General features: G+C 41.9%; 1 protein-coding gene across 1 annotated transcript in view; it reads left to right on the top strand.

Moving 5' to 3' along the window:
* Positions 1–15,892, top strand: part of cep78 (centrosomal protein 78) — a 98,410-nt gene that overhangs the window by 52,850 nt on the left and 29,668 nt on the right. Inside the window, exons 9-11 of the mRNA XM_048528350.2 lie at positions 1,406–1,514; positions 10,055–10,072; positions 11,875–12,004. Of these exons, the coding sequence (XP_048384307.1) occupies positions 1,406–1,514; positions 10,055–10,072; positions 11,875–12,004 (257 nt within the window). The remainder of the gene's footprint in view (positions 1–1,405; positions 1,515–10,054; positions 10,073–11,874; positions 12,005–15,892) is intronic.

The raw sequence follows: 15,892 nt of genomic DNA, 5'->3' as shown, positions 1-15,892 counted from the left end.
CTGGGTTCCTAAATTGGCTTTCCCTGAGCCCAGGAGCTGTTAACTGTACTGTGATGAACATCTCTTAATTTTACTTTTTTTAAATTTTGTATGACCTTTGCCATTGAAGCAGGTGCTGTGGTGAGGTGATTTACAAAACTTTTCACTGTATTTTCTGATCAAAGGACATGTGACAATGAATTTCAATTTTATTCTATTTTCTGTTTTGATTAAAACCTTAATTTGAAAGGGAATGTGTTCATGAAAACTTGTGAATATCATGTGCGGATCCATTTTTTTGTTATGACTGTTATCATGCTGAAGGTTTTTTTTCCTATGTTAATGTTTTCCAGAAGCATAAAGCAAGCAATAAGGCCACTTATAGGAAATGTGATACACAAAGTTAAATATATCTGACAACGTTTTCCTCCTGAAATCCTTTCTCTGTCTTATTCCACTGTATCTCTGTGGCCTCTTCTGACTGTTGGCCTTTTAATATTCTTTTTCTGGCTTTTGTATGCTTTTAACTTTACGTCTCTTCAGTGTTGTAGAATCTTCTTGCATCTAATCTTCACTATTGCTTCTTCTGATCTCAGCTTTAAATCCTTATTCTTCATTCTTAACTGCCATCTCAATAGCTGTATTTTCAACTTTACTTTTGGTCAGTATTAACTCGTTTATTCTCAGTGCATGTGTTGCTTTTGTGGGAGGTGCTTAAAAATTCGACTTAATACTATGGAAAACGTAAAATGGAAGTTTCTTATGGGGAGTGTTAGTTCTGGAAATTGAAACAATTTCCTTTTTTGGTCTTTTGAGTAGAAGGTATTCTTGCTATTGTACAGAGAAGGAGGCAAATTTGTTCGACTGAACCAACAGCTTTGATTTATACAGTGTTTTCATCATAGAAAAGTGTTTGTGGAGCCATATATTAAACATAAGTCAATGGTATGACAAAGGAGGAGAAGTCAGTAGGGGTGACCAAATTTACCTAAATTTTACACTAGAAAGGAGTGGGAGACAAAAATGTTCAGGGAGAGAATTCCAGATTGTGGATAACCAGTTGTAGGTATGGCCACCAAGGATGGTGTGAAAAGAGGGGAAACTGACAAATGGTTGGTTTAAGGAACAGAGTTTGGGAGGGGTCATAGGCCCAGTGGAGGTTACAGAATTGTGACTGGATAGAGGGTGAGAATTTTAGATTCAGATAATGAGAAGCCAAAACAAACATTGGTTAGTCAGCTGAGGTGAGTGTAATACATGACAAAGGTTTGATATTGAATCTAGTTCTGTTACAACAGTACTTTTTAAAAAAATCATACCCGTTGCTGCAACAACAAGACTAAAGCAGTGTATATCATTTTACCTTTGTAACTATTGCAGATAACGTCAGCATTTGTCATGATTATCCTCTTTTATTTCATACCAGTACAAATGGCTAGCACTAACATCTTCTAGAGATCCTGCTAAACAAAAGCAAAGAAGAAAAACTGTGAAGTTGAGACATGGTTTGAAAGGAAGAGCTACTATTCGTATAGGTAATGATGTTTCTTTTGCAACTAGTACGTATAGTATAACATTAATATGGAAAGTACTTACCCAGAAGGATTTTTAGTTAATACTGAACATATTTACACTGCGAGCATTATTATTAGATGGTTAAATTGTCTGGCTAAAGCTGTTTCATCATTGTGTATTGAGCAGTGATATGTTTTGTTTAAAAATAACTTATTTTGAGAGGTTTGATACAAAAGTTGTGTTTCAATACAGGAAGTTCATTTGTTTCATCTGGCCTGTGCTAGTGCTCATCAGGCCTGTTCACTGTAAATGCATTTTTCCAAATATGTATTCATTTTCAGGTCATACGTGTCATAATTCTTGGGGCCCTTTGGACAGCTAGTACAGCTTCACTGTTCATGCTGCAATCAGATGTTCCAAGCTAAATTTAGTATTTTATGAATGCCAATAATGTGTGTGCATAAGCATATGTGTGTAAATGTATACATAGAGAAAAAGAGATGTATTTATAAAATATATTTCACAATCTCTATGTGCCCTAAAATACACTAGAGACAATGTACTTTTGAAGCATGATTGCTATTTAGGGTTGGAACTTATGCAGTCAATTTATGCATAACAAAACTCTACTGCTAGGAACAACATATAACTTTTAAGGCCTTTCTTATATGTTGTCTGTTAAGAATAAGGAGATGTGGTTTTATTTTTATTTTTATTTTCATAATTCCTGTTGTGAAATTGGTGCAAGAGGTCTGGTAGTCTATTTGCTTATGTGCATTTTTAACAAAGTTTTTTACAGTTCTGGAAATGAAGAGATGAGGTTTAATATATCAAAAAATAAATAGGAAAAGGGCTGTGCTGTTGACCAGTTACAGAGGTCGAGAAAGACGTACAAGAAGTCAGAATCGAGTATGTACATATGTATGTGCATGCTTCAAAGTTTGGAGGCTGGATGTTGTAATCTCCAGAAAGAAGTCCTCAGGACTGCTGAAAACTGAGTTTATGTTTGCTCTGAAATTTAATTAGTAGTGAATTTATTTTGTACTTTTATTTTGGAGAGAAATACTAACTTATTAAAAAGCATCTTGTAAATGTGTGAAAATTTCCCAAAAGGGAACGGGTTAGTTATGCCAACCTGAGCAAATCTGTGTTAAAAGTACAGTGAAAGACTCTGGTTAATGTGTTCAATAACTTACTTGCGAGATTGAGATTGGACATGTTCACCTCTAATGCAGGCTGGGATAATAAAGTGTCAAGTGGAGAGAGCAGTAAGTAAAACATATGGTGTTCTTGGCTTTATTGATAGGGGCTTAGAGTAGGAAATTAGGGAGATGATGCTGAACTTGTGGAAGGCACTTGTGAGACCTCAGTTGGAGTTTTGCCACAGTTATGAGCGCCACATTATAGGTAAGATTTGAATCATTAGAAAGAGTGCCAAGGTGATTTTCAAGAATGATTCCAGGAATGAGAAACTTCAGTTATGAGGGAACTTTGAAGAAGTTCAGACTATTCACAAAGAAACAAAGATGTGAGACAAAAAAAAACTTCGTCACTCAGCGACTAGTTTGAGTTTGGAACCCGTTACGTGGTGTTGTGGTATATGCAGGTTTTGTTGAGGCATCCAAGAGGGTATTGGATGATTATTTGGATAGAAATAATGTGCAGTGATAATGGGAAAAAGCAAGAAATTGGCACTAAATAATGATGCTCATTTGAAGAGCTGGTGCAGACATGACAATGGACCAAATGACCTCCTTCTGCATCCTTAAAGTTCAGTGAATGATTCTGTAAGGATTTGTATTTAGATTTAGATTTTTATCATCTCATGTACTCTGGTTCAGGATTACAGTGAAAAGTGTACGAAGTCAGTATTCTCCAGCACCACCTTAATATACAAAAGGCAGGATTAAAAACAGGAGCAGAAGTAAAAGAAACAGATAAAAGAAAAGGAAACATTCAGATCACTCCCTCACCACCTCCAATTCTTCAAATACATTGATTTTGGAATTTCTTAGGCAAGCTGCTTAATGTGCTTTTGGCTAGCTCTGTGCTAAATATTCAATATTTATCCAGTGTCCTAAATTTCTAAGATTATTTTATTCACTGAGACTATAGAGATACTGTCAGTAATAGTGAAATACAATAATCAAACATGATTGGATATACTGAGAGCAGTGTGCCAACACTACAAATGACTGTACTAATTTCTGTTGATGGAATCATTGTAAGGTGAATAACAGTGTAGAGAATTGCTTCTGCTTTGTACATAATGGGACAATGAAAATGAGGTGCATTGTGACCAAGGTTGGGAAATAAATGTTCCAGGTACACAAAAGAGTCAGACAGAATGGAACATTATAGTGAAGAATGATAAAACGACATTATTAATTTTAGATTTAGATTTATTTATTTGTCACATTCTCTAAGTCTTGAAGTACAAAAGTATAATGAACAGTGCACAAAGTTGCCATTCACGGCACCCACTTGGTTACAAAAACCAGAAATGAAAGATTTAATGGAGGCAAAATGTAAAGAAGACAAAAAACGACCCGTTCTCAGAGTCCCAAGCCCCATCTCCACAACTGTGCAGACACCACTCCAATTGCTAGGCTGCTGTGGTTGCCTCACCGGTCCGTTCTTGCTGCAAGCTGCTGCCCCCTCACCGGCTCGCTCTCACCACTGGCTGATGTTGCCTCACCAGCCCACTCTCACCACCAACTGCTGCCCCCTCACCGGCCCGTTCTCACCACCAACTGCTGCCCCCTCACCGGCCTGCTCTCACCGCCAACTGCTGCCACCTCATTCACCGCCGCCTGCAGTTGCCTTCCCGATTTGTGCTCGCCGCCGGCTGCTGCCCCCACACCGGCCCGCTCTCAGCACCAACTGCTGCCGCCTCACCGGCAACTACTGCCCCCCACACCGGCCCACTTTTGCTGCTGCCTGCTGTTGCCTTCCCGGTTTGTGCTCGCCGCCGGCTGCTGCCATCTCATTGCCTGCTCTCACCACTAATGTTGCTGCAGCCCACACTCGATTTGCTGTTGCCACAGGACATGGCACGCGAGCTCAGCTCCTGCTGTGTAATTCCAGGTCATGACCCAACTTCTCCTCGACTCCTTAAATAGTTAAAGGGGTGTTAGAATTTCTACAGAGCGGAGAGAGAAGAAGAGGAAAAGGAACTGGTGAGCAGAGTGGAAGCAACTTAGCCTGCCGCCATCTTGCTGAATCTTGGGCTTGGCATGAAATAGAATTAATATGGATAGACACTACGAGTAGTTGGAGTCAGAAATTGTTCATGGGGATATAAAGTTTTGTAGGTCTTTTAGCATTGCCTGTTAGGCAGTACATTACACGATAAATTATTGGGGCTTGTAACAAAGACAATGCAATAATTTTGGGGCTTTTGATCTTCACATAGAGTAGGACAATTAAATAGACAAGGGAAATCTAGAACATGAGATTGTAGAATGTTCTGGTGATAATTTCCTAGAGCAATACATCATGGAACAGAACAGTTGTAACGCTTTTTAATTCTGGTATTGTGTTAAAAATCGAGACTGCTTTGTAAACTCAATAAAAAACACACTGCGAATTTTTTTTCATAATTTAGCTCTTTGTTAAACACGAAAATGATGTACTCTGATCACAGAAGAGAATCTCAAACTCATTGAAAATCATCTAAGGGGACAACTGGTAATGGTTGATTTGGTAAATAGATTAAAATGAATTGAGACAGATAAAGTGAAAAATATTTCAAGAAAAATATTTAAGGATCGTAGTACAGTCGGTTCTGCCATAATGCATGTTCGATCAACATGTATTGGCTGTTACGCGATTGAGGAATAGGGAAATGCTGTTTCTAAAACGCAAACATGTATTGGCTGTAATGTGATTCCATCAATGTGTGGAGGAGTACATGTCAACACCACGATCATTTCGTGGGCTTTGTCGTAAATGCATACAATGTTAGTGCTGAGCAAGTCTCCCCATCTCGTGATCATTTCATGAGTTTTGCCACAAAGTGCTTTCTGTAAGAGGTAGAGTATAATCTCCTCCGCATCTAGTCATCTTGACATTTTTTCAAGGTAAAGTGTTAAATTTACTTTTGTTTCATTATTAGATATGAATTAGGCATTTTTTTCAAATTGTGCTATCCTTTGTGTTAGGCTTTTGAGTGATTTTTCAGCAATTTTGAGTTATTTTGTTTTTGGTGGCCTACCCTGACCCCATTTTCCTCATGGGCCCCATTATTTCTATATCGCGATAGTTCATAGGAACTCAACTATTGCATTATAGCAGAACTGACTGTAAATTAAAAGATGTTTACAGGATTACAGAAAATAGCAGCAAGTCTGAAGATTGGGAGAGTTTTATAAATTTACAAAGGGCCACTTAAAAGTTGTTAATAAAAGAAAAAGAAATAGAAGAGCAAGCTGGCCAAGAACACAAAAACAGATTTTTTGCAAAGAACTTTTGCATGTATAAAACCATAGTTAAAATAAACATTGGTCCCTTAGAAGCAAAAATGGGATAAATTGTATGGGACATGAAGAAATAGCAGAAGCATTGAGCAAATAGTTTGTGCCCATCTTCACTATGGAATACTATCTAATAACTGTTAATACTGTCTAGTGAATCTACTCTTGATCATCAGTAAAGTGATGGAGGGAATAATTAACAGTGCCATCACGCAGGACTTGCTTAATAATAACCTACAAACTGATACTCAGTTTGAGTTTGGCCAGGGCCTCTCAGCTCCTGACCTCAATATGGCCTTGGTTCCAACATGAATAAAAGAGTTGAATTCCAGAGGTGCGGTGAGAATAACTGCCTGTGAATCTGAAGATTGATTTGACTGGGTGTGACAGGAAAGAGGCCTAGCAAAACAGGAAGCACAGAAAAATTCTCTGCCGGTTGGTATCTTACCTGGTGCAGAATGTTGATATTGGGGGTTTCGGTGATGGTAATGCCATTAAATGGCAAGAGATGATAGTGGTTGTTGGAGGTCTGTCATCCCAGTACCAAATATCTCTGCAGGAGTTTGTAGTGGTAGTGGTCTAGGCCCAACCATTTTCAGCTGCTTCAACAATGACCATCCCTTCCTAATAAGATCAGAAGAGGGGATGTTTGCTGATGACTGCATATCGTTCAGTACTTTTTGCCACTCCTCAGAAATGAAAGCTATCCACGTCCAAATGCTGCACGACCTGGACAGTATCCAGGCTTAGATGTAAAAGTGGCAAGTAACATTATGCCACGCAAATGCCTGGCAATTATCATCTCCAGTAAGAGACAATCAAACGATCGCCCCTTGGCATTCAATGACATTACCATCACTGAATCCCTCAGTAAGAACATTCTGGGGTTTACAAGATAACAATGTGTGTAGCTGGATGAACACAGCAGACCAAGCAGCATCTCAGGAGCACAAAAGCTGACGTTTCGGGCCTAGACCCTTCTTCAGAGAGGGGGATGGGGAGAGGGTTCTGAAATAAATAGGGAGAGAGGGAGAGGCGGACCGAAGATGGAGAGAAAAGAAGATAGGTGGGGAGGGGATAGATCAATCCGGGGAGGACAGATAGGTTAAGGAGGCGGGATGAGGTTGGTAGGTGGGAAATGGAGGTGCAGCTTGAGGTGGGAGGAGGGGATAGGTGAGAGGAAGAACAGGTTTGGGAGGTGGGGATGAGCTGGGCTGGTTTTGGGATGCAGTGGGAGAGGGGGAGATTTTGAAGTTTGTGAAGTCCACATTGATACCATTGGGCTGTAGAGTTCCCAAGTGGAATATGAGTTGCTGTTCCTGCAACCTTCGGATGGCATCATTGTGGCACTGCAGGAGGCCCATGATGGACATGCCATCTAAGGAATGGGAGGGGGAATTAAAATGGTCGCGACTGGGAGGTGTAGTTCTTTATTGCGAACCGAGCGGAGGTGTTCTGCAAAGCGGTTCCCAAGCCTCCGCTTGGTTTCCCCAATGTAGAGGAAGCCACACCGGGTACAGTGGATACAGTATGCTACATTGGCAGATGTGCAGGTGAACATCTGCTTAATATGGAAGGTCATCTTGGGGCTGAGGGAGGAGGTGTGGGGGCAAGTATAGCACTTCCTGCGGTTGCAGGGGAAGGTGCCAGGAGTGATGGGGTTGGAGGGGAGTGTGGAGTTTACAAGGGAGTCATGGAGAGAGTGGCCTTTCTGGAAGGCAGACAGGGGTGGGGATGGAAAATGTGGCAAGTAACATTATGCCAGGCAAATGCCTGGCAATTATCATCTCCAGTAAGAGACAATCAAATGGTGGTGGAGTTGGATTGTAGATGGCGGAAGTGTCGGAGGATGATGCATTGTATCTGGAGGTTGGTGGGGTGGTATGTGAGGACGAGGGAGATTCTCTTAGGGCAGTTATTGTCGGGGTGGGGTGTGAGGGATGTGTTGCGGGAAATGTGGGAGACACGGTCAAGGGCATTCTCGAACACTGCAGGAAGAAAGTTGCAGTCCTTGAAGAACACGGATGTGCGGGAGTAGAATGCCTTATCCTGGGAGCAGATGCAGCGGAGGCGAAGGAATTGGGAATAGGGGATGGAATTTTTGCAGGTGGGTGGGTGGGAGGAGTGTATTCTAGGTAGCTGTGGGAGTCAGTGGACTTGAAGTGGACATCAGTTTCTAGCTGGTTGCCTGAGATGGAGACAGGGAGATCCAGGAAGGTGAGGGATGTGTTGGAGATGGCCCAGGTGAACTTGAGGTTGGGGTGGAAGGTGTTGGTGAAGTGGATGAATTGTTCAAGCTCTTCTTGGGAGCAAGAGGCGGCACTGATACAGTAATCAATGTAACAGAGGAAGAGGTGGGGTTTGGGGCTGTGTAGGTGTGGAAGAGAGACTGTTCCACGTCTGACTGACCTATCCCCTCCCCACCTCCCCACCTATACTCTGCTCTCCACCTATCTTCTCCTCTATCCATCTTCGGTCTGCCTCCGCCTCTCTCCCTATTTATTTCAGAACCCTCTCCCCATACCCCTCTCTGATGAAGGGTCTCGGCCCGAAATGTCAGCTTTTGTGCTCCTGAGATGCTGCTTGGCCTGCTGTGTTCATCCAGCTACATGCTGTGTTATCTTGGATTCTCCAGCATCTGCGGTTCCCATTATCTCTGATCACAATCTGGGGTTGACACTTGACGAGAAGCTGAAATGGATTATTCAAATAAAATGTTGTTGCAAGAGGAGGTCACAGGCTAGGAATCTACAGTGAGTAACTCACCTCCTGACTCCCTAAAGCCTGTCCTCCACCTGCAGGGTTCAGATGAGGAATGTGATGGATGAGTGTTGCTCCAAAAACATTCGTCTGCATCTTACAAATGTCTTGCATGTCACTGCACCCAGCTCTGCAAAATATTCAGAGCCCATGCTACTTTTGGTACCACTTCTGATACTTTTCATTTCCTGAAACAGGCATTTAGTGTATCACCTTTCAAATTTACGTTGCAGAACCTTTCAACATCGCCGTTTCTCTGGCACTCATGTAAAGCAATAACTTCATGAGGATCATTGCTACACCAGTAGTTTTGTCCAGGAAAAGATGAATCTTGTATATGACTGGTTCAGGTGCTTCATTTGACACAACTTAAGTGCCTTGTCTCTTTGTTTTTGATAAGCCATGAAAGACAATCTCTTCAGCCAAGATTTTAGTCACATCAATCCAATTTATAAAAAAAGAATTATTTTCTTTATGAAATGTTTTGCTGTTTTAAATGTACTTTATGGTGAAGGTTTTAAAGTGCTGAAGGTGATATAATGCAAGTTTTAATGTGCTGAAAGTCCGATAGTACACAAATATATTGTGCACTTTATGATACAAAAACAAAACAGAAATTGCTGGAAAAAGAGAAATTGCAGGTCTGGCAGCATTTGTGGAGAGAAGGCAGCATTTGGGTGTAGCGACCCTGCTTCAGAACGGGAGGTCAAAAGTTGTGCATAGGGCGACACGTGGCACTGAGCGTGGTTCTCCTAAGGAGCAAGAGCAGTTGTCTGAGGCGTGTTGTATGTTGCGCAGATACCTGCAATCCAGGGTGGATTCAAAACATGAAGGGTGAAACTTCAGCTGGAATCTGTATGGGATGTATCCAAGCTGAGGCAGTCACTGCTGGAAAAACTGAGCAAAATGTATTTTGAGAAAAGGTCATTGGATGTGAAACCTTAGCTCTGCTTTCTTTCCACAGAAACTGCCAGACCTGTTGTGTCTTAATTTTAAGGAAGCAAATTCCTTTTGTCTTTAATTTGCGGTTATTGGGTGTATTTTCTGGACACTGCACTAGAAGTTCTGAAATTGTGTACATAAACATGCGCTAAAAGTATATAGACTAAAGTTGTTGGCCTGTATGGAAAGCCTAGTCTTTTGCTGTAGATTATCAACGTACGTGCTAACTTTGGTTTCATTCTTGCCACATATGTTTGGATAGCCTTATTAGCTTTTATACATTTAGAATTAATCAGCATATGAATAGATGTAAGTTGATGCGTGCTGTTTTTTTTCAGAGCTTAATGTTATTGAAATTATTTCCGTTTCTTTCATTGCTGCAGTTATATGGAAGTGTTGTGGTAAGGAAATAGTGTTGGGTGATAGTTGTTGCATTTGTGGTATTCTCTTCAAATAAACATTAATGATTGCAATCTAGCAGTTGAATACAGTATTTCTTATTTTTACCTGTCAAACAATCCTATTTGGTAAAATTTCCTCCCTTCGTTGGACAATAATGTCCTGACAACAATGCAGTATCCCAGTTAAACCTATTAAAAATACTGAATAGCAAGGTGGTTCACTTGACATTTTAAAAGGTCAGAGGTTTTTTTATTTGCTTCGGCATCTGTTGTTCTGAAACTGAATTCTGTTTGTTTCTTTCCTGTCTGGTTGTATTTGCTTGCTTGTGCAGAGCAGTTGCCCAAAAGCTCAGAATTTAAATGCCCATAGAATTGTGAGTGAGAATTTATTCTATGAATAGACAGGTAGGTCTGCAAAGTACCCACAGGATCTTTTTAGTATCTTGTGCATGGATTTTTCTTCTGTCTGAATTTGCTTCTTCATGTGAATATTCAAATATGAATAAACATGATATGACTGTTATCAGACAGTTTATTTCATTCCAAATGCAGATTTGTATCATTTAGCCTTTATTTCAAGAGCATTAGATTTATGGTGTAGGTAGGACTTTAAACTAAATAATTGGGGGGAATGGGTTCAGTGCATGGTAAATTAAAAAATCAAATGTAAAGGAGAAAGTAGGATCACAGCTTCATGATGGGACTGATTGTTAGCATAAAATAAAGGGACAGAGTTTGTGAATATCATATTGTACCAGGAACTATAAAAGTGTAGGGAATTTCGATACTAGAACAAACTTAAAGGCTTTGTATTTTTTTTAATGCATGGAGCATTTGGAATAAGATAGCACAAATTGAGGTAAATGAATATAATCTCATCGCCATTATGGAAACATGATTACAAAACTGGAAATGTAACATTTGGGGATAATTGATCTTTCGCAAAGATAGAAAGGATGGAAAAAGCGGTGGGGTAGCATTATCGACAAAAGATCAAATGAGGACAGTTGTGAGATATGATCTAGACTTGTATGATGAAGAGTCCACTTGGCCGGTGATAAAAACCTGCAAGGGAAAGAAGACATTAGTAGGAATGGGGTGCAGGGCCCCAAACCGTAACTAGTCTGCAGGAAAGGCTGTAAATCAACAAATAATAGGAGCATGTAAAAAGAACAAGACAATAATTGACTTTAATCTTTATTGAGTTGAGTGATAGAAATTCGAAAGAGTAGCCACAACACACGGAGTCACAAAGTGTGTTAGGGACAATTCCCTAGAACGATATGCTATAGAGCCAACCAGGGAGCAGGCTACCTTGGATCACTCCAGAACACTTCCTATTAAAAACTTTCTATGAATTAAATCTTATGTTTCTTTTTATTTAAACTTACAGTTGAAGTCAAATAGAGGAAAATATTTAATAAGTATAGGAGAAAATAATGTCAAAATTGTGATACATGGAGAAAAGTGCAAATTAGAAACACATCAACAACAGAATGGATTCAAAGTTTCACTGCATAAAAATGCACAAATTTAATCTTTGAAACTAGTTACACTTCTTTTCCTCTATTGGTACAGAATCAGAATGTAGAACCATATCTACAAATTGTGTGGTCCCAGAATCAGAACAAAATATTTAGTCCCATCTCCAATATATTTGCCCTTTGAATTTGGCTCCAATTGGGAGTAAAGGACTACTAAATTCATTAATGTGATTAGTTTCCATAGTGACATTGTTTTTGTTAGGCATGCCAGTAAAATTCATTTGCTTGATTAATTGTAAATATTATCTGTTGCTGTAGGTACAAAGAGGTTTACAGAGAATGGCAAGAAAAGTACTCCTGTTTCTTCACATTTTGACCCAGAACCGCTGCCACCAGGTACAGAGGGGTATGTACCATGGCGAACTGCTGCACGTGCTAACCGATTCAGGTAACTGATTTTTCAGAATGTACCTTCATTTTTATGGTCTTCTTTTTGTTTGTATTAGATTCTTAATGAAATTTCTTGAACATCATCAGATCAGGTGATATTCAAGAGATAACAAGGTGTAGAGCTGGATGAACACAGCAGGCCAAGCAGCATCATAGGAGCAGGAAACCTTGACATTTTGGGCCTAGACCCTTCTTCAGAAATGGGGGAGGGGAGGGAGGTTCTAAAATATATTGGGAGAGAAGGGGAGGCGGATAGGAGATGGATAGAGGAGAGGATAGGTGGAGAGGAGACAGACCGGTCAAGGAGGCGGGGATGGAGTCAGTAAAGATTAGCGTAGATGGGGAAGTAGGGAGGAGATAGGTCAGTCCAGGGAGGACGGACAGGTCAAGGGGGTAGGATGAGGCTAGTAGGTAGGAGATGGGGGTGGGGCTTGAGGTGGGTGGAGGGGATAGGTGGGAGGAAGGACAGGTTCGGGAAGCAAGCTGGGCTGGTTTTGGGATGCCGTGGGGGAAGAGAGATTTTGAAGCTTGTGAAGTGCACGTTGAGACCATTGGGCTGCAGGGAACCCAAGTGGAATATGAGTTGTTGTTCCTGCAACCTTTGGGTAGCATTGTTGTGATACTGCAGGAGGCCCAGGATGGACGTTCGTCTGCGGAATGGGAGGGGGTGTTGAAATGGTTCGCGACTGGGAGGTGCAGTTGTTTATTGCAAACCGAGCGTAGGTGTTCCGCAAAGCGGTCCCCAAGCCTCTGCTTGATTTCTCCGATGTAGATGAGGCCAAAACGCGAATAGCGGGCGCATTATACCACATTAGCAGATGTGCAGGTGAACATCTGCCTGATGAGAAAAGTCTTCTTGCGGCCTGGGATGGAGGTGAGAGCGGAGATGTAGGGGCAAGTGTAGCACTTCCTGTGGTTGCAAGGAAAAGTGCCGGGTGTGGTGGGGCTGGAGGGGAGTGTGGAGCGGACAAGGAAGTCACGGAGAGAGTGGTCCCTCCGGAGCGCAGATAAGCACGGGGAGGGAAAAATGTCTTTGGTGGTGGGGTCGGATTGCAGATGGCGGAAATGTCGGAGGATGATGCGTTGGATCTGGAGGTTGGTGGGGTGGCACGTGAGGACAAGGGGGATTCTGTTTTGGTTTTTATTGTGGGGATGGGGTGTGAGTGATGAGTTGCGGGAGACACGGTTGAGGCTGTTCTCGACCACGGTGGGGGCGAAGTTGCGGTCCTTGAAAAATGAGGACATCTGAGATGGAAGGGAGTGGAATGCCTCATCCTGGGAACAGATGTAGTGGAGCCGAAGGAATTGGGAATAGGGGATGGCATTTTGCAGAAAGATAGGTGGGAGGAGGTGTATTCTCGGTAGCTGTGGGAGTCAGTGGGCTTAAGATGGATATTGGTTTCTAGGTTGCCGGAGATAGAGATGGAGAGGTCTAGGAAGGAGAGAGAGGTATTAGAGATGGTCCAGGTGAACTTAATGTTGGGGTGGAAGGTGTTGGTGAAGTGGATGAACTGTTCAAGCTCCTCGTGGGAGCATGAGGTGCTGCCGATTCTAGCCATCAATGTAATGGAGGAAGAGGTGGGGTTTAGGGCCAGTGTAGGCACGGAAGAGGGATTGTTCCACGTAACCTACGAAGAGGCAGGCATAGCTTGGGCCCATGCGGGTATCCATGGCCACCCGGTTTGTCTGTAGGAAGTGGGAGGAATTGAAATAAAATTTGTTGAGGGTGCGGACGAGGTTGGCTAAGCAGACGAGGGTGTCACTGGAGGAGTTTGGGCCTGCAGGACAAGAAGAAGCGGGGCGTCTTTAGGCCATTTGTATGGGGAATGCAGGTGGAGAGGGACTGGATGTCCATGGTAAAGATATATAACTGCACCTCCCAGCCGCGGTTCGCACTAAACAACTGCACCTCCCCCTCCCATTCCGCAGACGACATGTCCATCCTGGGCCTCCTGCAGTGCCACAATGATGCTACCCAAAGGTTGCAGGAACAGCAACTCATATTCCATTTGGGAACCCTGCAGCCCAATGGTATCAATGTGCACTTCACAAGCTTTAAAATCTCCCCTCCCCCCACCGCATCCCAAAACCAGCCCAGCTCGCCCCTGCCTCCCTTACCTGTCCTTCCTCCCACCTCAAGCCCCACCCCCATCTCCTACCTACTAACCTCATCCCACCTCCTTGACCTGTCCGTCCTTCTTGGACTGACCTATCTCCTCCCTGACTCCTCACCTACACTCACTTTTACTGGCTCCATCCCCACCTCCTTGACCGGTCTGTCTCCTCTCCACCGATCTTCTCCTCTATCCATCTTATTTCTGCCTCCCCCCTCTCCCTATTTATTTCAGATCCCCCTTCCCCTCCCCCATTTCTGAAGAAGGGTCTAGGCCCGAAATGTCAAGGTTTCCTGCTCCTAAGATGCTGCTTGGCCTGCTGTGTTCATCCAGCTCTACACCATGTTATCTCAGATTCTCCGGCATCTGCAGTTCCTTCTATCAGGTGATATTTAATATGTCTGTGGCCTTGTTTAGTGCTTTTTGTGTCGACCATGGACAATCCTCGAGTTAGACTGATGCAAATTAGATTTTTCTAATTTTTTATTTCTGTTCCTTTCAGTAGTCACCCCAACGATCTGGATCTTTATGAAAAAATTATCGGTTATACTCAATGTAAGACTTTTTGCTAAGACATTGGAGCTCTGTCATTTTGGATATACAGTATTAGCATCTAGGAAACTTGGGTTAGTCAGTTTGCCAGACATGCAGCAATAATTGCATTTATATGGCCCCTTTTAATGTAGAAAAACTTCATGACACCTCTCAGAAGCTTTAACTGACAAAAGTAGTTGCCAAGTCCAAAAAAATGTTAGTAAGGGTGCATAATTCATTATCTTAGAATTGAGTTTTAAGTACGGTCTTACAGGATAGAAACCTGTATTTCTATAGAGAAACAGAGGTTTAAGAAGAGGTTTGGAGAGTGTCGGTGCTTGATGATTGAAGGCACAGCTGTAAAGTACTGGGTAGATAATGCATAAGTGGCCAGAGCGGAATTCTGCAGAAAGTTGAATGTTGTTGCAGAACTCTTGTGGGATTTGGGTATCGTTGTCTGTCCCAGCATGTATTGCCTATCTGTATTTGCCCTTGAGAAGTGGAGGTGAGCTCCTTTACAGAAGGACACCAAAGCCATAAAGCAGAAAGTTTAGATCCAAAAACTGACATAAATTAACATGTTTCCTTTGTAATAAAACTGGACGTACCAAACCCAATTGCTAAAAATTAAATGGAACATTGATTGATTGCGATAGGAGGATTGCTCAGGGCGGTTGTGAAAATTTATTTTTTGAATGTTGATTAGGAAAATCAGATCACTAGGGGTTCTGAGTATTTTATCACAAAAGGGGGAGATAGTTCCTTTTACTTTGAATCAGGAAGTAAACTAATCGTGGAGCCATCAGGGAGACATGGTTTCAAGGAGAAAAAAATTGAGAACTAAATATTCTGGGGTAAGAAGGAAAGGATAGTATTTTTTGTAGGGAATGGATGAAATAAGTACAATAACAGGAAATAATCATGGATTTGAAGATGTGGTGTATGTGTTGGTGGAGGTAAGGAAAAGAAAGTGGGTAAAGACATTGGTAGGAGTAGTAGTCTGTAGGCCCCCTGTCAATGCCTGTGCAGTTGGACAGAGGTTAAAATTAGGAGAGACAGGAAAAAAGACAGTGTACTAATCATGGGTGATTGTAATCTTCTTGAAGGTTGGCATTGTCAGATTAATAGAGGTAGCCATCAGGAAGCATTCGTAGTGTGTATTCAGGACAGTTTCAAAGACTAATATGTTCTGGATCCAACCAAGGGTCAGACTGTTTTAGGTCTAGTGATGTTTAATG

Source organism: Stegostoma tigrinum, chromosome 3 (assembly GCF_030684315.1).
Source record: "Stegostoma tigrinum isolate sSteTig4 chromosome 3, sSteTig4.hap1, whole genome shotgun sequence".
Taxonomy (NCBI): Eukaryota; Metazoa; Chordata; class Chondrichthyes; order Orectolobiformes; family Stegostomatidae; genus Stegostoma; species Stegostoma tigrinum.
The sequence above is the reverse complement of the archived record's forward strand: the minus strand, read 5'-3'. Positions and strand labels throughout refer to the sequence as shown.